General features: G+C 40.2%; 1 protein-coding gene across 1 annotated transcript in view; it reads right to left on the bottom strand.

Annotated features, from left to right (window-relative positions):
* Positions 1–8,389: 8,389 nt before the first annotated feature.
* GABPB2 (GA binding protein transcription factor subunit beta 2) overlaps positions 8,390–22,028 on the bottom strand; it is a 23,739-nt gene continuing 10,100 nt past the window's right edge. Inside the window, exons 6-9 of the mRNA XM_007460248.1 lie at positions 16,843–16,959; positions 13,767–13,952; positions 9,360–9,490; positions 8,390–9,233 (exon numbers count right to left, since the gene is read on the bottom strand). Of these exons, the coding sequence (XP_007460310.1) occupies positions 8,934–9,233; positions 9,360–9,490; positions 13,767–13,952; positions 16,843–16,959 (734 nt within the window). The 3' untranslated portion in view covers positions 8,390–8,933. The remainder of the gene's footprint in view (positions 9,234–9,359; positions 9,491–13,766; positions 13,953–16,842; positions 16,960–22,028) is intronic.

The raw sequence follows: 22,028 nt of genomic DNA, 5'->3' as shown, positions 1-22,028 counted from the left end.
GTAACCTTTCCGCGCCTCAATTTCTTTTGTAAAGTATGGAAAGAACATATGCCAACATGGGGTTTATAAAGCAACAGATAAATATATAGGCTTAAATTAAGTGCTTTGTGGGAAACGGTTATTTGCCCAAAATAGACTATTAAGAATGCAATTCATTAGCACTCATCCTGAAACACCTCATCCTGACAGCAGTGAATAATAAATTAGGGATAAACTGAAAGAAATTATTATCACTATCAACACAGGGATAAACATGATCCTAACTCAGGAATCTGCTGATAGTCTTTTTTTAAAAAATAAATTTATTTATTTTTGGCCGTGTTGGGTCTTCGTTGCTGCATGCAGGCTTTCTCTAGTTGCGGTGAGCAGGCGCTACTCTTCGTTGTGGTGCACGGGCTTCTCATTGCGGTGGCTTCTCTTATTGCTGAGCATGGGCTCTAGGCATGCGGGCTTCAGTAGTTGTGGCATGTGGGCTCAGTAGTTGTGGCTTGCGGGCTCTAGAGCACAGGCTCGGTAGTTGTGGCACACGGGCTTAGCTGCTCCGCAGCATGTGGGATCTTTGCGGACCAGGGCTTGAACCCGTGTCCCCTGCATTGTCAGGCTGATTCTTAACTACTGTGTCACCAGGGAAGCCCTGATAGTCTTTTTCTAAAATTAGGATATTAGCTCAAACGTTGTCTTTAGAAAAAACAGAATGTGCCAACAGGATACAGTTGTCATCCTGAGGGATTTCTAAGCTGATTTCTCAGAGGTATCCTGGGAGGTTATGGAGAAACCAGGGCCCCAGTAGGCAGAGTCCAACAGCTTGTATAAAGCTTTGGGGACCTGAAACACAGAAGGTTGCACAGTCACAAAGCTTGAAAAGCTGTTCAGCATCTTGGGTTCTTTGGTAGCTAAGTCATAGGGGCCTGAGCTATTATTATCTCTCAGATTTATGTCTTCTTGATGCTACTACCCCACATTTGGGAACCACACAGGTGTGAGTCACTCTCTGTTACTTAATCCAGCAGTTGACCCTTCAGAACTGTTGACTCATAAGAATTTAAGGTCACATGTATGAGAGTAAGATTGAAGTACATGGATAAAATATGAAGTCTATGAATCCAAAAGATCACCTATCTTTCCCAGGTGTATTAGGGTCCCAAGAGAAAATAGCTGACATGCTCAAAATAATGAAGGGCTCCTTTTAAAAAGTGTTGGCAAGGGATAGGTCAGTAACTGGAGGCTAGTAACAGCCTTACACCTGAAAGGACAAAGGGAGGTAATGGCTACTGAGACTTGGAAGGAGAGATTGCATTGAGTGAGGCAGTGGCCTTTAATCAAAGGATACAGCTAGGTCCAGGTGACCCCAAGGGAGGGAACCTGGGAAATCAATACACTGATTTCAGTCTTTTGTCTCCATCCAGTCTCCTGCCCAGAGCTCCCTACTGACTGAATCCAACTGGAAGCCAAAGCACAGGGAACCCGTTGATGAAATTCATACAGGTTAGCCTCCCAGGATAGAGAACGAGATACAGTAAGGAGGAAAGTGATCTAAAGGAAAGACAGAAGAATCCAGCACACCTAGAGATGAAGACCCCATCCATTTCCTGCAAGAGAGGTTATCTTTGACTCTCCTTGCTCAAGTGTTGCTGACCAGCAGCTTTATGGAGATGCCTCCTGAATTAGTTTTGGAGCAAAACTTACTTTGGGGATTTTGCTAGAAAGGCTGCTTGGAGAATTTACTTCTCTCCAGTTTCTTAACTGCAATTTGAGATGAAATAAGCTGCCCAAAGTCAAGTGAGATGGTATTGTGACTAAAGGATAAACTACAGAGGAAAAAACACTACTAACTCTATGTAGAAACTGTAGTTTTAGAAAGAAAAAAAAATTTTTAAGCTGAGGGACTTGGGGCAAAGTCACAGCCTGTTTTTTAATGTCTATATAATGAAGATAATACACACCTTGCAAGATAGGTATGTTTGTGTGCATGCAAATTTCCTAGCTCATTGACGGACACGTAGCACAAACTAAAAGCATGTTATTATTTATGATATTGGCCTCTCTCTAAAATATCATTTAACTTTACAGTAAGAACTTTCTTAAACTTTAGGACTGTTTATGGTAGCAGAGTGCAGCCCCACACCTGGCTCAGGGGTCCCCTATAGTCTAAACTTACTTTTAGCTATCAGACATCTTGCAGAAACTCCTACATAGGTGTAATTATCACTAGGCTGCTCCCACTTCAACCTTGTCTTGTATTTTCTACCTACTGATCTTGGAGTAGAGGGCTCACTTTCACAGAGAGAGAAAATCTTAGGGAGGTTGCCCTAGTTCATGGTTTTTTCCATCATTTAAGAATATTTACCCTTCAGAGAACTCTAGGTTCCTATCTCTCCAATTCCCTTCCAACTTTCCCATATGCCTGATGATTTTTCTCATTAGGATTTTTTTTTTATTTTTGGCTGCACTGGGTCTTTGTTGCTGCACGCGGGCTTTCTCTAGTTGTGGTGAGCAGGGGCTACTCTTCGTTGAGGTGCACAGGCTTCTCATTGAGGTGGCTTCTCTTATTGTGGAGCACAGGCTCTAGGCGCACAGGTTTCAGTAGTTGTGGCACGTGGGCTCAGTAGTTGTGGCTCCTGGGCTCTAGAGTGCAGGCTCAGTAGTTGTGGTGCACGGGCTTAGTTGCTCCGTGGCATGTGGAATCTTCCCGGACCAGGGCTCGAACCCGTGTCCCCTGCCTTGGCAGGTGGATTCTTAACCACTACGCCACCAGGGAAACCCTCTTGCTAGGATTTTAATTCAACACTTTCAGTTCTTTGCTTCTCAAGGCTTTTTGAGTTCCTGCTCTTTTTCTCTCGGCAGAGCAAAGACCATATATACATTTATGAGGTACCTGCCAGATGCACCTTATAGTTAATATGTACACAGTATTGTTGACCAAAAAGCAATTATCCACATGCAGCCTAGTACATGGTAAGTGTTCAATTTCCTAAATATTGACTTTGAGAGCTTACCTGGAGATTCTAATGTTGAACCCTGATACTTATATGTCCTTGACTTTGGTTTTACCCTCATTTATTTATTTATTTATTTTAAATTTATTAATTTTATTAATTTTTTATTTTTGTCTGTGTTGGGTCTTCGTTGCTGCACGCGGGCTTTCTCTAGTTGCGGTGAGTGGGGGCTACTCTTCTTTGCAGTGCGCAGGCTTCTCATTGCGGTGGCTTCTCTTGTTGCGGAGCAGGGACTCTAGGCACGCGGGCTACATTAGTTGTGGTGCGCGGGCTCTAGAGTGCAGGCTCAGTAGTTGTGGCGCACAGGCTTAGTTGCTCCGCGGCATGTGGGATCTTCCCGGACCAGGGCTCGAAGCCGTGTCCCCCGCATTGGCAGGTGGATTCTTAACCACTGATCCACCAGGGAAGCCCTACCCTCCTTTATCTGAGAAAGGCATCTTTGTTGCCGATGGAGCAGCTTTTGAGAACACTATACACTAGACGGGAACACCCAAGTAGCCAGCCAAGTGGGTCCGTTCAACCCTGGCTATCAACAGGGATTGTGCCACAACTAGACCACTACGCATATTTACTTAATAAATATGTGCTGAATTAGACTGAGATAACAACAAGCACCTTATTAACTAAGAGTAGCTTAGAAGCCAGCAGAGCAAATGCACTATTTCCAAGCCTGCCTGGGCCTGATGTTCTTCCCGTACCCCGCCCCTTATCTTGGCATTGACTTAACTCCCACACAAGGCACAGAATCATTTATTTCAGCTACTATTCTCCTCTCTTGGTTGTTTGCTTTTAGGGAAGGGAGTGGGGGATAAAGGAAGGAAAGAAGATGTAAATTAATAAACCAGTCAAAAGTTCTCTCCATTCTCACTTCAGTTCTTACCTCAACTTGCTCTGCCTCTTAAGAATACCAGCTGAGGAGTAGCTAGATAAGGAAAAGGTAGAAAGTGTGAATGGGTCAGAAGAGGCACCAAAGAGGGGAAAGAAGATGCTCCCCCCAAAAAAACCACCCTCCCACTGCTCCACCCTCATTAGCTCAGTAGGATGGGGAAAACTTGCTCTTAAGGATTATCTGTGACCAGGCAGTAGATACAATTTTTGCCCAGGAGATGGAAAAAAATTTTCAATGACACCTGAAATGGTAAGACTTTGACATTTTAGTAAGAAACATTTTTTTATTTTAAATGATAGTACAAAAATTGTATATATAATATAGATCTGTATAGGTGTACATACACACAAATGCTCACAAACACACACACACAAACTTGCTCACCAGAATCAAACCCTATTTAATTAAAATCCTAAATAAAAAAGAGAATTATACTTAAGTTTTCTTAAAACATACTGTACATAAAGCTGTCAGACAACCCGAAAAACTGAAGATGTTTTGAGAAGAAGCTAGGCACCCCACCTACCCTTTCTCTGCTCCCCCCCCAACACAAATGGCCTTGGCAGAAGGACAGTACACAGGGCAAAGCCAGAGAAGGGAGCTGCTGCTATCATTACTGTTGATAGAGCAAGATGCCTGAGACCAACTAGGAAGCACAGGATATAGGGTATGACCTAGATTAATTCTCAGAAACAAACCACTTAAGAATAAACGGAAAATATGTGGTAGGGAAGGAGGGGACAGAAGGAGGAAAGACAAGGCGCATAGATTAGAAATGACCTATTAATTAAATTCTAGTGCCTGGGGAAGACTCAGTGAGATAAGAACAATGCGGTCACAGAAGCAGAAGTAGTTAGAGGGGAAAGGGGAGGAGAGAGACAGGGAATCACAATTTCCTGCCATTAACAAGCCAAATTGCTGTGTAGTAGTCTGGAGTCTAGGGATATCACCCCACCTCTTAATCTTAAGAGAGGCTTAAAAAAAAAAAAAAAAAAAAGGCAGCACCAGAGGTTCCAAGCTACTTAATTCGAATTTACATCCTTTCTGCTCCTGGTCTCTTGTTATATATATTGGCATAGGAAATAGAGTACTAACTCAGAAGGGGAAAATATCACATAAAGTGGAAATAGATAAGAGCCTAGAGCAGCACATAGGCAGTCTTAATATGTATTCCATTCTAAAGCTCCTTTTCTGGCCATATAGAGATGTCTATATAACAAGTAGAGAACAGGAGGCCATTCTCCAACAAATCTGGACAAAAACCGATTCCCACTCAATATTAAACTTCTGGGAATAGTTCACTACATGCTTCATGTCTTCTAGCTCTGGGGGTCCATAATGTTGTTTGTTAGGAAAGAGCCACAGAAGCTTTCTCAAAATGATCATTCCTTAAAAGGCTGAGATGCCTAAACTGGGAAGCAGATGTATAGAATGTCTGCTCCTTCTGCCATGGAACTTTATCTAGGGCTTCTTTCCTTTTCAGAGGTGTAAGAAATTATACAAATGCCAGTCAAAACAGCTACCATAGGAGCTGAAAGGAGGTTTGCTCTGTGGAAAGGCAGCTCCATCTCTACCCCTGACCCTGCTCTGAATCTTTCAGTTTACCAATGTCATCACACTGTATGCTAGAGAAATCTCTGCAAAGCTAGGTACTAGCTCTCCCTAGGGCCTCACTCCTCAGGTTTCTCATTGCTGCCGGTTGAGCATATGCCTCAGAAAGAGGGCCAAAGTAATGCTTTTTCTTTCTCAGTGCCTTTACTCAATTGAAGGAAACCCTCTCTAATGTTTTTAATGAAATAAAAGTATTTCCAGCTTTTACCAGGTACTTTAGAGTTGAACCTCAAATAAACAAAGAGAAAAGTGGGAAAATTCATATGTGTTTATAAATGTACGCAATATATACGTGCAGCAAAGGGGTGTTAAAAATGCCCTGGTCACAAAATACCTAACTTCAACTGGAGAGCCCTCTGTTAAATTCATTTCTTTTACAGCAATATAAAGAAAGTCATTTTGCATGCCACAGATTTCTAATATTACTGAGCAGACACAAACATTTTAATAATGCAGTGCTAAGGCTGAAAAAGGGGGAGAGGCAAAGGCAAAAATTATGAAACACAGATCTGACAGAGAAAAAGAACATCTTTTAAGGTGCTGAGTTCAATATACAGAAAACCTAAAGCCAAGTTCTCCCATATTTCAATTAAGAGACCTCAACTCTAGCATTACAATTAAGGGATCCCACAGAGGTAGTGATAGGAAGGGAATGTACATTTATACATTTGTAAGTAAATTCCCTGAAGCCAGGAACAAGAACAGAAATATTAAGATTTATTTCTTTCTCCTTTTTAAGGGAAAGCTTAAAACCAAAACGTAAATGTAGGGTCTAATATTCCTATATTAATACTGATATTATTAAAGCAGCTTTATTTTAAGGTAGGCAATCATCCTAGGCTTCAGGTTTCTCCTGCTCAAGTACGATCTCTGAACCACTTGTCTGTTTGATTCTCTGTAATCCAACCTTACCAATAAGCCAGTTGGAATCCCCAAACCCAGAAGATCTAGGAACATTTTTCCAACTTCCATGGCTGATACAGAAAAATATGCAAAATCATACAATGGTACTGCCATTCGTGTCTTTAATATTTAATCTAACTACTTCAAGGGATCCTGACCTACCATTCTCTCTATGGCAATACAATTAGAGATCAAGCCCTATTTCCCTTCTCTGGGATGCTAAAAGGTCTATTCCAAGTAAATAAAAACAAATGCCCTTTTGCTACCCACCCCTTTCTAGACATTTCCCTTCTTTCTCTCCCTATCCCAACCCCCCCTTTAACTCCCTATCTCAGAGAGCCCATCATCAAAAATAACTTGGGCTGTATTAGATATTTTACTGGGTGGGAATGATAGGCTCTTACAAAAACAGAATAATAAGAAACTCTAAACAGTTCCCCCAAACAGTAGGTACTCTGTATGCTCAGAAGAGAGTGTTGGATGGAAACTCCCCGCCCTCAATAAGAAGCTACCTCAGAGAGTGAGGTGGTTGGGCCTCTGCATATTTTCTACACAGTTAACCTCCACTCCCTGAACAGCAAAGAATAAAAGAAGGAATTAAAGTCAATGTATGCACCAAAAACACACACAAAACACATCTAAAATAACACTTGGTCCCTCTATAGTTAAGCTAAAGCTTTGAAATGGCACACAATAGCAGCTTATTGTTAGCACCTGATTCACAAAGGGACTCAGAAAAAGGAAAAATATTGCAAACAGAAATAGGATGACTTGACAGCAGATACCACAATTTTACCCTCTCCCTTACCTAGGCTGCTCCACTGCATTTCTCCATCCTCCCCAACAGTGCAGACTAATCTCTGATCATCTGGGAAGTGCTTGGTACTTGGTCCATGGAGAAAACCTAGCTACGGTGGCCCGTAGCCAAGATTAATTTCAAAACGGATATTTTTGTCTATAAACCTCTAATAGCCAATTCTGTTTGTTAAATTTGGTTTGGGGAGTTATGTTTTCAGTCTATTTTAAGCCCCAAATGATTCTGCACCTCTAGAAAACTGCAGCAAATTACTTCACTAATCAAGGTAAACAGAACCATGTTAACTGTCACATTTTATTCCAAATTAAAAATGTATGTTTTCCCCATGATTGCTAATTAAGAAAACCATATTCTAAACAATCATTCAAATGTTTACTTGGCACAGCTCCCTCTGGTTGCTTTTAATTTACAACAAAGCAAGCAAGCAAGTCCAGGATGATGACCTCTCCATAACCCCTCTCTCTCCATCCGTATTCTTTTTTTTTAAAAAACTCCAAGAAATCCCAGCAATGAAACACTTTCAAAAGTATATAGGCAAAGGGAGCAGGCATAGTGGGAGAGAAGAGAGTCAGGTGACGAAGCATCTGGTCAGAATCTTTGGTTCCTTACATTACGGCACTGGTAGTTCTCACTCCCTTTGCCAGCACACACTGAGCAACTATAAGGCACAAAAGCTCTGCACAAGGCCCGACCTTAAGGAAATAGAGCAATTTACTCAACCCAAATCAGATGGAGAAAGTTATACAACATCCTCAGCATTCATCTCTCCCCCTGTCTTTTCTTGCATATGAGAGGATACCATGTAAGTTCCACAGAAAGGCACACTTAGAAAACTCAACAAAGTTTTATAAAATTAAAAAGTTGACATTAAACCTTGATATTACATAAATAAATGGTTGGAAGCAAGTTGTTCTGACAACAGACTACCCTCCTGATTGCGATTTCATAAAATCCAGCCAGAGCAAAGTTGGTATCTCAGGACCAGATTGTTTCCTAACCCCACGAGCCTCTTTCTGGCCACTTTCCAGCATTGTAGAGGCACAGCCTGGAGGATTTTGGATTTATATACACTTCTCTCCTTTCCAGTTTTTAAAAATTCTATTTCAGTTTCTTAAACTGGCATCTGAGCTATGGACACACAATGGATGCAAATTTAGTCAGGCAATCACACATTTCTTTTCAGTGAAATTAACTCAGGATAGTGGGGAGTGCCTGCCTGCTCCTTCGGAAGTGGAATATATTTCTTTCTCTTCCCCAAAACTTGCATCGAATCCCTCCTTACAATTAGGTTTCTCCTCTAACAGGTACACATCATAAATCTAAGGCAGTTTCAGGTCACTTGATGGTACAACTATAATATTAAAGGCTCTGGTTGTGTCCATATTAGGAATATTATTTTAAAATCTTTTGATAGAAAGTCAGTTATTTAAAAAACAATCAATCTGCAACATCCAGCATTCTTTTACCTCTATGCTTCAAGCAATGATGTGAGCTGAGAAATTTGGTCCTTATTCTTTTGGTCCCTCAGAAGACTTGTTCCCTAAATTTGGCTTTGAATTTTCCAGTTGCATAGAGAGCCTTCCTGAGCCCAAACTCTGTACCCTGCTATAGTTTTCTTCTTTAGGACATTCTTAATTTTTATACAATGGTTGTTCTTTGTGTTTTCTTTTAAAAAGAGGAAAAAGATGGACACAGCACAAGCTGTGGCCCTTGCACATTAAGTTGAAACAGTTTCCATGGAAACTCCAGTATGAGGCTCTGTGGTCCCTACTGCCCCAGTCACTTCTGTCTCTCTCTCTTCCATCTCCCCCTCTGTAACTACTACAGCATCTACCTCAGCCACCTCTTCAACCATGGTGAAATCAACTCCATTGGGCTGTTGTCGGGCCATGGCCTCTAGCTTGAGGCGGTACTGTTCTGCCTCCTGCTCTTTCTTTAGGAGCTGGTGTCGGTATTCCTGGGCTCTTCGATTAGCCTCCTGGAGTTGCTGCTGAAGTAGCTCTCTTTCAGTGCCTTCCTGTAAAAGTAAACCGCCACAGGTAAGAATTCCTGAGAGTAGACAAAAAAGAAGGGTATGGGCCTTGAAAGTTCTGGCTTTTGAATCTTTACCTTCTCTTCTCTCCACCACTGCTAAAAACATTACCTTGCTTTCCTCCACACTGTCTGTCATCTGTTCTATCCTTGGTTTCTTAGTCAGTGGCAATTTCTCTGCTTCTTCTGCCTCTTCTTCAATGACAGTCTCCTCTGCAACCTGACCAGCAGGTACAGTTAAAACTATAAGCCAAAGGACACCAATTGGAGGTGATGAATACATAGTAAAACAAAGAGACTTTGCTTACTTTGAATCAGACAATAAACTAAAATATAGGGCTTCCCTGGTGGCGCAGTGCTTAAGAATCCACCTGCCAATGCAGGGGACATGGGTTCAAGCCCCGGTCCCGGAAGATCCCACATGCCGTGGAGCAACTAAGCCCGTGCTCCACAACTACTGAGCCTGCGCTCTAGAGCCTGTGAGCCACAACTACTGAAGCCTGTCCACCTAGAGCCCGTGCTCTGCAACAAGAGAAGCCACCGCGGTGAGAAACCTGTGCACCGCAACGAAGAGTAACCCCCGCTCACCGCAACTACAGAAAGCCTGCGCACAGCAATGAAGACCCAACGCAGCCAAAAAAAAAAAAATCATCTAAACTGAAATATATTCTCTGATATCTCACTGTTCATATCTCTTTGGATTTTAGAATCAACAGGCAAGGCATGGCTTTACAGAGAGAAACCAAAAAGATTAGAGGCACTAAGAAGACCTCAGAAAGGAAGGGTGAAGATTTGCAGGTTTGGAAGCCATGCAGTTAAGACCCAACTCTGAGGCTTTTATATAGAAATGTCTGACTGTAGATGAGAAGCTGTGACCACTTAGCTTACAATTCTGCAGGAATAACTTATCTAAAGTAGGTCTGATATCTTAAATAAGAGTTTTGAGAAACCTTTCATGAAAGCAGTTTGCCATTAGCTGTGTCTAATTTAACTATTTCTCTTCTCATAGGTAAGTGAGAAAAGGGTCAACACACATATGCACACAACACACATGATGCACTACACACCTATCCAAATGGCTAAAATTAAAAAAAAAAATAGTGATAACACCAAACTCTGGCAAGAATGTGGGAAACTGGATTATTCATAAATTGCTGGTGGAAATGTAAAATGGTACAGTCACTGTAGAAAATAGTTTGGCAGTGTTTTACAAAAGTAAACATGCATTTACCATATGACCCAGAAATTTTACTTTTGGACATTTACCCCAGAAAATTGAAAACTTATATTCCCATACAACCTGTACACGATTGATCATAACAGCTTTACTCAGATATAGCCAAAACCTGGAGACAGATTAAGTAGGTAAATGGTTAAACAAACGATGGTACATCCATACCATGGAATACTACTCAGCAATAAAAAGAAATGAACTATTGATACAAACATCAACTTGGATAGACCTTAAGAAAATTATGCTGAGAGAAAAAAGCCAATCTCAAAAGGCTATATACTGTATGATTCCATTTATATAACATTCTTGAAATGACAAAAGTATAAAGATAGAGAGCAGATGAGTTAGTTAATGGTTGCCAGTGGTTAGGAATGAGGTGGGAAGGGAAGTGGCTATAACGCAAGGAATACAGAGTAGCACAAGGAATCTCGGTGATGGAACTGTTTTGTATCTCAACTTTGGTGGTGCTGATGCATTAAATTGCATAGAACACAAACTCACAAATGAATGCATATAAAACTGGAAAAAATCTCGGTAAGGTTGGTGGATTGTACCAATGTCAATTTCCTGTGTGTAATATTGTACTAGAGTTATAAAAAATGTTACCATTGGGGGAAACTGGGTGATAGGTATATGGGATCTTTCTGTATTATTTCTTACAACTATACATGAATGAATATATGATTATCTCAAAATAAAAAGTTAAAATTATACTTGGGTTTTAGGATGCATTATGATTTTTGTTTAAAGCAGGTTTACCTAGTTATTTGGTTTGGTTGATTTTAACATTAGCTTGTATTCCTTGAACACTCATCAACTGATAGCAGTAGAAAGCAGCTTGGATATCTGCTAAGTGGAAATGGAAATTCTGTCTGGGATTAAAAATTTCTTACAATTAATTCACAAAATTTCAGCTCTCCTTCTTTGGGCCTGGTTAAATGCATCTGTAAAAAGTAGTGTAGTGGACTTCCCAGGTGGCGCAGTGGTTAAGAACCCGCCTGTCAAGGCAGGGCACACGGGTCTGAGCCCTGGTCAGGAACGATCCCAAATGCCGTGGAGCAACTAAGCCGGTGCACCACAACTACTGAGCCTGCACTCTAGAGCCCATGAGCTACAACTATTGAGCCCGTGTACCTAGAGCCCGTGCTCCGGGCTCAATGAGAAACCCTGCACACTGCAACGAAAAGTAGTCCCTGAGAGGGCTTCCCTGGTGGTGCAGTGGTTGAGAGTCCGCCTACCGATGCAGGGGACACGGGTTCGTGCCCCGATCCGGGAAGATCCCACATGCCGCGGAGCGGCTAGGCCCGTGAGCCATGGCCGCTGAGCCTGCGCATCCGGAGCCTGTGCTCCGCAACGGGAGAGGCCACAACAGTGAGAGGCCCGCGTACTGCAAAAAAAAAAAAAAAGTAGCCTCCCGGCTAGCCGCAACTAGAGAAAGCCCTCATGCAGCAACAAAGACCCAACGCAGCCAAAAAATAAATAAATAAATAAATAAATTTTTTTTAAAAATTAAAAAAAAGTAGTGTAGTTTATCTAGGCAAAGCCTCAAATTTTATTTTTTTCCTTAAAACAACTTCGTTCTCATTTATTTAACTCCATTACAAGCAGAGGCTCTCACTTACTCAATGAGCCCCCCAAAACTTTAAATGATAATCATGTCCACAAAAATATCAGTGGTATATTTTCAAATAAACTCCAAGAACTTATGATACCAAAGCCCGAATTATAAAGGTTTAATTTCTACTGTTTTTTCCCATACTGCAAGGATCCATCAATTCAAATAATTTGAAAATTATAAAATCCCCATAATTATTTAGGCCAAATCAAAATTTTGATGACACAAAAGGTAATTATACCAACCCTCCTTCTTCAACCTTCAGTATTCCTGAGAAATGAAGTTGTAATGATTAGTTTCTTTCTTTTATCAAAAAAAATTTACTTATGTATTTTTTAAATATGTAATACATTCACATGGTTCAAAGATTAAAAGCTACAAAAGCATATACATTGAAAAGCTTCCTATCCATCCCTAGCTACCCAGGTGCCCTGCCACAAGGGAACCAATGTTATCAATGTTATTTCTGAATGTTCTTCCAGAGATAGTCTATGAACATATTAGCAAATATACATATATTTTCCTTTTTTTATTTCCCTTTTTTAAAAATACAAATGTAGCATACTCTACACACCCCTGCATCTTGCTCTTGTCACTTAATATATTTTGGAGATTAGACCATACTTGTATACAAGAATCTTCCTCATTGTTTTTTTATAGCTGCATAGTATTCCATTGCATGGGTGGTGTGTATCATAATTTATTTATCCAGTTCCTTAATGACTTCTACTTAGGTTCTTTGTAATCTCTGATGATTACAAATAATGCTGTAATGAATAATTTAGTATATATGTCATTTCTGTGTGTGTGAATATAAATTCATAGAAAAATAACTTTTTAGCCAAAAGTTATATGCATCTTCAATACTGATATATATTGACAATTTGCTCTTCAAAGGATGCAGTAATTTACACTCTCACCAGTGATTTATAAGACTGCCTGTTTCCCCATACCCTTGACAATATAGTGCTTTTTTTTTTTTTTTTTTTTTTTTTCTTGCGTTATGCGGGCCTCTCACTGTTGTGGCCTCTCCCATTTGCGGAGCACAGGCTCCGGACGCGCAGGCTCAGTGGCCATGGCTCACGGGCCCAGCCGCTCCGCGGCATGTGGGATCCTCCCGAAACGGGGCACGAACCCGCGTCTCCTTCATCGGCAGGCGGACTCTCAAGCACTGCGCCACCAGGGAAGCCCTATAGTGCTTTAATGGTATCTTGCTGCAGTATTTATTTATATTTCTCTTGCATGAAAGAAGTAGGTTGAACGTATTTTCCTATTTTTAAGAACCATCAGTATTTTCTTATTTGCTCTTTTTTCTACCAGATTATTGGTTTTACTCACAGATTTTATATATATTAGGAGAAATAGCCTTTGCCAGCCTGGCTTCTGTTTCTTTTCCTTTTTCAGAGCTTCTTTGTCCCATCTGGCATCTGGCTTTCTCCCATTCCCACTACTTGCCCTAATGCCTCATTTTTTTTTTTTTTTGGCCATACCACGTGGCCTGTGGGATCTTAGTTCCCCAACCAGGGATCGAACCCACGCCCCCTGCACTGGAAGTGCAGAGTCTTAACCACTGGACCGCCAGGGAAGTCCCCCTAATGCCTCATTTTTAGAGATGTGTTGAGTGTCTAAAGTATCTTTTAATAAACAATTGTCTAAATGGGATAACTCACCTTGCTGTCCATCTTGCATAGTTACAATAAATGGCTGGCCAATGCCTCCAGTAGGGATTGCAGTTTGGATATTACCCAGAGGGACTCCATCAGTCACTATGGTGATGACCCTCTGGCCTCCACTCCCCACCACTTGCTGGATTGATGAGTCAACAGAATTTCCTTCTATGATTTCCTCTGAATTAGCTACAGATGACAAAAGGAAACATAACATTTCAGCTTTAAAAAAAAAAATAGAAGTATGGTAATTTCAGCCCCCTTAAAACTGATAATATCAGGGATAGAAAAAAAAAAAAAAGTCAGATTCAACAGTTCACAAAAGCAAGCTCCTGTAAACAATGCTAAGTCAGAGGCGAAAAGAAAACAGGGAGGGCTTCCCTGGTGGCGCAGTGGTTAAGAATCCGCCTGCTAATGCCGGGGAGATGGGCTCAAGCCTGGGAAGATCCCACATGCTGCGGAACAACTAAGCCTGTGCACCACAACTACTGAGCCTGTGTGCCACAACTACTGAAGCCTACGAGCCTAGAGCCCATAGTCTGCAACGAGAAGCCACCGCGATGAGAAGCCCGTGCACCGCAATGAAAAGTAGCCCCCGCTCGCCACAACTAGAGAAAGCCCGCACATAGCAATGATAGATCCAACACAGCCGAAAATAAAATAAATAAAAATAAATTAAAAAATTTTTTTTAGGGCTTCCCTGGTGGCGCAGTGCTTGAGAGTCCGCCTGCCGATGCAGGAGACGCGGGTTCGTGCCCCGTTTCGGGAAGATCCCACATGCCGCGGAGCGGCTGGGCCCGTGAGCCATGGCCGCTGAGCCTGCGCGTCCGGAGCCTGTGCTCCGCAAATGGGAGAGGCCACAACAGTGAGAGGCCCGCATAACGCAAGAAAAAAAAAAAAAAAATTTTTTTAAAAAGAAAGAAAACAGGGAATGCATTAGAACAGTATTTTCTAAAATGTCTTCAGGGACTTCCCTGGTGGCGCAGTGGTTGAGAGTCCGCCTGCCTATGTACGGGACACGGGTTTGTGCCCCGGTCTGGGAAGATCCCATGTGTCGCGGAGCGGCTGGGCCTGTAAGCCATGGCCGCGGAGCCTGTGCTCGGCAACGGGAGAGGCCACAACAGTGAGAGGCCCGCAAACCGCAAAAAAAATAATAATAAAATAAATAAATATGCTTAAATTTTTGTGTTTGTTTATTTTGTAGGAAGTATCAGAGACCCTAATAGACTAATGAGCATTGCGACTCTCTAATATAAAATAAGATATGCTGAGTTTCCCAAACATATTTGATCTCAGAACTCCTTTTTCAGAAAGCATCTTGAAAGTCTAAACAACTTTAGAGAGCTTAGAAAAATAACTATAGAGATCTATTTCTATAAGAAATAAAGGCATTTAATAGTGAATTAACAAAATAATATGTCAAGAAGTCAAAACACTGAAGAAGTCTGATAGACAAAAATAGTAGATGGCTTCTCTCATCTGACAGATCAATAATAACATTAACAGCAATGACACTATGTGCCAGGTACCTTTCTAAGAGCTTTACATGTATCATGTTGAATAAAGATTTTCAGTTTGGTTAGTCAGTATCCCCAATAACTATAAGGGGAAACAGCTCCTACCACTATGAAACTTCTATATCTAAAGAGTCACAAATAGAACTTTGCAATAAGTGGGGTAGGGACTATCCATATGAGACACATTCAGGCAGTTCAGTGGAAATGAGCATCCACACCTCTCAGAAACAAAGAACAGTTAAATGATATAGCTGAAAGGACCCTGATAGGTAATCTAATCTAACCATCATGTCAGAGTTGAGGAGACTGAGACCTGGAGAAGTTAAATGATTTACCCAACATCAAAGAACAAATCAAAAGAATAACAAGCACAAGTTTAATACATTGCTTTTTCCTCTGCCATGCTGTTCACTCATACACATCTGAGTAGAGATCTTTATGATTGCTGTCAGTTGGAAAAATAGGATTGGAGGAATGTTCTCAGCATCCAAGTGTCAACAGCAGAAAGAAATCAACAATCTGCTTTCATTTATGATGGAGCAGACTGCCAGAGGTTTCCAGAAAGATTCCTAAATGACTATTTAGCCCTACCTATGACTATTTGTCCCCTACCTATATGAAGCCTTAAGCCTTTTCCCTGTGGGTCACTAGCTCGGGCTAAGTGACCTGAAACCTTTCTGTTTTATTTTTTTTAATTTTTTTATTTTTTTTTATAATTGTGTTTTTATTTTTTACTTGTTGACAGTTTTGCTTTATTTATTTATTTATGGCTGTGTTGGGTCTTCGTTTCTGTGCGAGGGCTTTCTCTAGTTGTGGCAAGCGGGGGCCACTCTTCATCGCGGTGCGCGGGCCTCTCACTCTCGTGGCCTCTCTTGTTGCGGAGCACAGGCTCCAGACGCGCAGGCTCAGTAGTTGTGGCTCACGGGCCCAGTTGCTCCGTGGCATGTGGGATCTTCCCAGACCAGGGCTCGAACCCGTGTTCCCTGCATTAGCAGGCAGATTCTCAACCACTGCGCCACCAGGGAAGCCCCAACCTTTCTGTTTTAAAATAAGAAGAGCACTATACAGAATGTATCTTCACAAATCCACTGGAAATGCCAAAATAACATCTCCAGTGAAAATAAAAGCAAGCCAACCTGAGGTACAAAGAATATAACAATGAGCCAGGTAGCAGTCCCATGTATTTTGATGCTTTAATACAAGATATTTAGGCTGCTATTTTGAATCATTCTATGATAGCATCAGACAAAGCATAACATAGAGTATTTCCAAAACTCTGCTAATCTAAGACTAAACATTTCAATCTGATGCAACTGGAGTCAGGATAAACAAACTTGAAGCTGCAAAACTACAAAGGAATAACTTAGTCATTCTCTGATATTATTCAGCTGACTGATAATATCACTTAGTGATTTTTCTTTCTGATGCTCAATGACTCTATATCCCTTTATCCTAGCTGTCTCTAACCATAATTCTTTAACATTTCATGTAAATTAAATCTGCTGGAGATTCAAAAGCAAAAGAAGAAATGGTGATTCACCCAGCAGATATCCCTTACCTACCTGTGGCTCTGTGTGAGTTGCAGAGGGGGGCTGATGCCTCAGCAAGAGCTGCAAGGGTGGCCAGCACTGAGGTGGTAGAATTTGAGAAGTGTACTGTTGAGGAGGCATGGGGGTCACCTATTTCGGTAAAAAAGGCAAATGAGGTCCAGCGGAGAGAATAAATTGAGATGAACTAAAAATGGCTTATTAAATCAAAACCTCAGCTTTTCACTCTAATGTGCTTAATCTTGCTCTCTAATACAAACTTAACAAAAACCAATTATCATGGTGTTAGAACTCTTTTAAGGTTTAAAGTCTTCCCTTTAAAGTGGATTAAGGTAATATGCTTGGTATAGGGCCACACTACATTCCCTTCATTGGATCATTCTCTTGGCATTGCCAATGCTGAGCATCAGTAGCTAACAGAGCAAGAGTGCCACCCACTCCCTAGGCTGGCTATGCAGAGCTCTCCTTGGCAGCAGGCAGTAAGGGTACAAAGCATGCCTCACCCCAAACTAAGCAGTGTTGAGGGAATAGGCCCCTCCTGGACTTTATTCAACCATGCTATTTCTATTCATTAGCTAGAGAGGTGAGAAGACTAGGACTGACCTCAAGTGCAAGAACGTTAAAAACCTGAAGTTTCATATATTGAATGTCAAAGGCTAAACAATTACCTACTTTACCTACTTTAGTTATGTCATGATGTGCTTTTCAAAAACAATTTGCTCATAACCTTTTTCTCTTGTATCTGTGTGATATCCTTACAGCTAAGTTCCAAGAGGGAAGTGTATTAGATCTGGCAATAGACACTCCTAACTTTATGAACTGAAAGTATTACTCAACAGTTTTGCATAAATCAAATTTTTATAACATGAATTTCATTTCCCTAAGTCTTTCACTATAATTTCAGAGATACTTATTGTACCAGTTGTGAATTAATTGCTTCTTGGCTGCAAATCCACCCTTCTTTGCCGTATCTTGTGATACTGAAGCTGGACCCCATAAATATTTCTTGTCATCTGGCATGAGATTAAGTTTTGTCATACAGAAGTAGTGGCTGCTCCCCTTACTGCCTATTCCTGAGTTCTCCTCTCCTCATAGTAGTTACTCCATTGTTACTAAAAAGTGTTTACAAATTAAGTTTATAAGCTTATAAATTATATACTTATTATATATATATATTTTATTATATATGTATAATAAAATAGATATATTTATAATAAAATTATATATAATAAAACTACACCATATGTAGCTTTGTCACCTGACTGAAATGTGACTGATACACTTCTTTTCTTTTCTTTTTCTTTTTTTTTGCAGTACGCGGGCCTCTCACTGTTGTGGTCTCTCCCGTTGCTGAGCACAGGCTCCAGACGCGCAGGCTCAGCGGCCATGGCTCACGGGCCCAGCCGCTCCGCGGCATGTGGGATCTTCATGGACCAGGGCACGAACCCATGTCCCCTGCATCGGCAGGCGGACTCTCAACCACTGCGCCACCAGGGAAGCCCTATTTTCTTTTTAAATGTGCTCTTTTTTTTTTCTTAATTTCATTTATTTTATTTTTGGCTGCATTGGGTCTTCATTGCTGCACGCGGGCTTTCTCTAGTTGTGGCAAACGGGGGTTACACTTTGTTGCGGTGCACAGGCTTCTCATTGTGGTGGCTTCTCTTGATGCGGAGCATGGGCTCTAGGTGTGCAGGCTTCAGTAGTTGTGACACGCGGGCTCAGTAGTTGTGGCTCGAGGCCTCTAGAGCGCAGGCTCAGTAATTGTGGCTCATGGGCTTAGGTGCTCGGCGGCATGTGGGATCTTCCTGGATCAGGGCTTGAACCCATGTCCCCTGCATTGGCAGGCGGATACCTAACCACTGTGCCACCAGGGAAGCCCTAAATGTACTCTTAAGTTCTCCCACTACTATGCTTAAAAAAAGTCAATTATCTATAAAATACTTTAAAAAAACTTAAAGTCCTTTTCTGATATATTAATCTAGTTAGTTTAACTGGTTTATAAATTTAAATTTCAGAAGATATTTCCATAAAAAGGTGGATTACTTGTATAATGCACATAGCTGCAAACTATCTTAATCAAAGCTTTTGGGTGATGACTGTGGGAGTGAAGATAAGGGTAGAGATAGTAATAATATCCTTATTTTAATTTCTCATGAAATACTCAGGGAACCAAATGGTCTGAGTAGAACACAGTGCTTGACCTCTAGAAAGGAGCCTGTGTCTATCTAATGACTTCAGTAAGAGCAAGATTCAGCTATAGCCTATACCCTAATTTTCCTGCTTAGTTCATGTTTTTCTTATCACTCAGACTATCGTACCAAGTGCTGACATAAAACTCACAGATGAAACAAACAAGGAATAAGCAATTTTTAGATATATGCCTCATGGAGGTTGGAATATATGTGACAGTAAGTCACTAACAATAAAAAAAAAGGCTGTTATTATCTTACCACAGTTAAAACACACACATACACACACAGACACACACACAAGCAAGGCTGTTATAATTAAAGTTCTAGGACAAACATCAGGTAGGCCACCAAGCTAAAGGAGAATACCTGGGTAGAAATGCTTCATGAGAAAGGCATTATATACTTCTTAGCATAAAATGACTCCAACCTAAGGGTGCTCTCCCTTTGATTCAAACATAATGACTCACCCAACTTCCCCTCAATAGCAAAATGAAGAACATACGTGAAAACTTAGGTTTAGTATTCTGACATATACAGTTGAAACTGAAGAGATGATGCAAATTACCTCTTTAGACTTATCCCAGGGAATTCTAGGAAAATAAAGTACTTTATTGTTAAATAATGTTAATTCCTTCATTCTCTTTAATATAAGACCCCCACATCAAATAAAGTGAAATGTGCATGGTTGCTGTTGTTTTTGGAAGGGAAATGGCATTGTTAGTGACAACTTTTTACCTATTCAGAATGTGGCTTATATAAATAAATAAGCTCTTCAGACCAGGATTTAGGGTAGTGTGCTATGGTTGGCTAGGCAACCTCAGCAAACGAGATCCAGAAAAATTAAGTAACTTGCCCAGGGTCATGCAGCTAGTAAATGTCAGAGCCCAGATTAGAACCTAATTATTAGATTCCAAAGCCTGTACCCTTTATGAACCAATATAAGGCAATTTATATTTAACTTTGGAGTGCATCTTATGATTCTACAGAAACAGGAAATTCATCTTCATAACTTTGTTTTGCTCTGATTAATGTTTAAATTAGTCTGCCTTCCCAAATCACTGCAGTTTGATGGTGGCACTGATGACTGATACCTTTAAGTCACAAATGGAAAATTGAAAGCAAACTTTATAATCTGGATTTTGGTATCAAAAATATCCACCAAGGACTTCCCTGGCGGTCCAGTGGTTAAGACTCCGGGCTTCCATTGCAGGAGGCATGGGTTCAATCCCTGGTCGGGGAACTAAGATCCCACATGGTGTGGGGCGCAGTAAAAAAAAAAAAAAAAAAAAAAAAAAATCCACCGAAATGATAATCCTATGATACTTTCAGTTAATTCTTTTTTTTTTTTTAAGGTCTTTTCAGTTAATTCTTAAAAATATTACTGGATGATGGGAAACAAGAGGGCTGCCCCACCATTCAGGAAAAGAAAATCCTTTAACCCAGTTCAATAACACAACCTGAATTTGTCTTATAACTTTTCCCTTTCTTTTATCTAAACTGATTAAGCATCAGATAGGTCAATTCCCTAAAGGGGAATAGCTAGGTAGAACTGCTTCATGAGTAAGATGACACTGGAGAGATCAGCTCTAATTATGTGACGGTTTAGCAATTTCAATTTGCCTTTGTCAACATACAGAAGAGAGAAAGAAGAGTAGGTTTGCCAAAAGCAACACAAGCATGATATAGGTCCATGGGAATCAAGACTAAGAATCTCTATCCTGAATGTCTTCAACTTTGCTTATCATTCCAGATAAGAATCTGGAGAATTTCAGTAGTTAGACTAAAGACTTAACTCTAGCTCTTTTTATTCAATACGTGTCTGTGAACATATAACTTTATTGGCTTCTAAAAACTTTTGGATTAAAAAAGCACTTGTTCTAATCAGTGTGGCCTGAACCACAACAAATCCAAATGGCTGTGAATATTCTGATTAACAGTGATTTTAAACAACAGTTGATAGTTTATAAAATGAAGGTCACTACTGCCCCCTTGTGGGCATGATGGACTCAACCTTCACTGAGAAGTTATATTTCCACTTAACATTAGCTATTATTGAAGCCCTGCTATAAAATGGGTACTGAAATACAAAATCTCATTCTCACAACAACCTCATAAAGTAGATTATTATATCCCAATTTTATATATGAGTACAGAAGGCTTAGAGAAGTAATTTTTCCAAGGTCAAGCATCTTAGTCAAGTAATAAATCAGTATTTGAAAGCAGTTCTGAATGCAAAATTCTATGTATAGTGTGTGTTGTTTCTATTTTACAATGCCTCTCAATAATAATACCTCATTCAAGATCTTCCTTTGATATTTTACAAACTTAACTATGAATACAGTTGCGTATTTTTAAATGAAAGTCAGAAACAGAAAAAGAAACCAAGAGTCAGTAGGAAAATTTATTTAAATGAGGACACAAGTTCCTTCAGTGTAAAACAAGTATTTGTAAGGAGATGTTGAAAATAAACTCAATTTGCTCCTTTTTATTTTTATTTTTAAAAAATTTTTATTAGAGTATAGTTGATTTATAATGTTGTTTTAGTTTCTGCTGTACAGCAAAGTGGATTTGTTCCTTTTTAGATAGATATTTTTGTTAAAAACATACAAGTCTCAAAAGATCAACACTAAGTGCTTTTCTTTGCTATTTTGTTGTTATATATGTTCTCAAGAACAAATCAAGACTCTTACACTTTAGTCAAATAATCACATGTACCTCTTATATATCAGCATTCCAACAACCATTTATGTTTATTCTGCTTTGTTACTGCCTTAGACTATAAATATTTAACTATTTTCCTTAACAGTACCATATTAAAGCACCCATATATTTTCATTTAGGGGTCAGACATAACCCTTCAACAGATTAATCTGTAGAATATTTTACTTTTAACACAGTAAACACTTATGTACAATCCCAATGTATGATTTTCCCTTTCCCTATAAAGAATATGCATTAGCTCTTTTTTTTTTTTTTTTTTTTTAGATGTTTTGGGGCCCCCACTTGTTG

Source organism: Lipotes vexillifer, unplaced genomic scaffold (assembly GCF_000442215.2).
Source record: "Lipotes vexillifer unplaced genomic scaffold, Lipotes_vexillifer_v1.1 scaffold209, whole genome shotgun sequence".
Lineage (NCBI taxonomy): Eukaryota > Metazoa > Chordata > Mammalia > Artiodactyla > Lipotidae > Lipotes > Lipotes vexillifer.
Note: the sequence above shows the minus strand (reverse complement) of the source record. Positions and strands in the feature narration are given on the sequence as shown.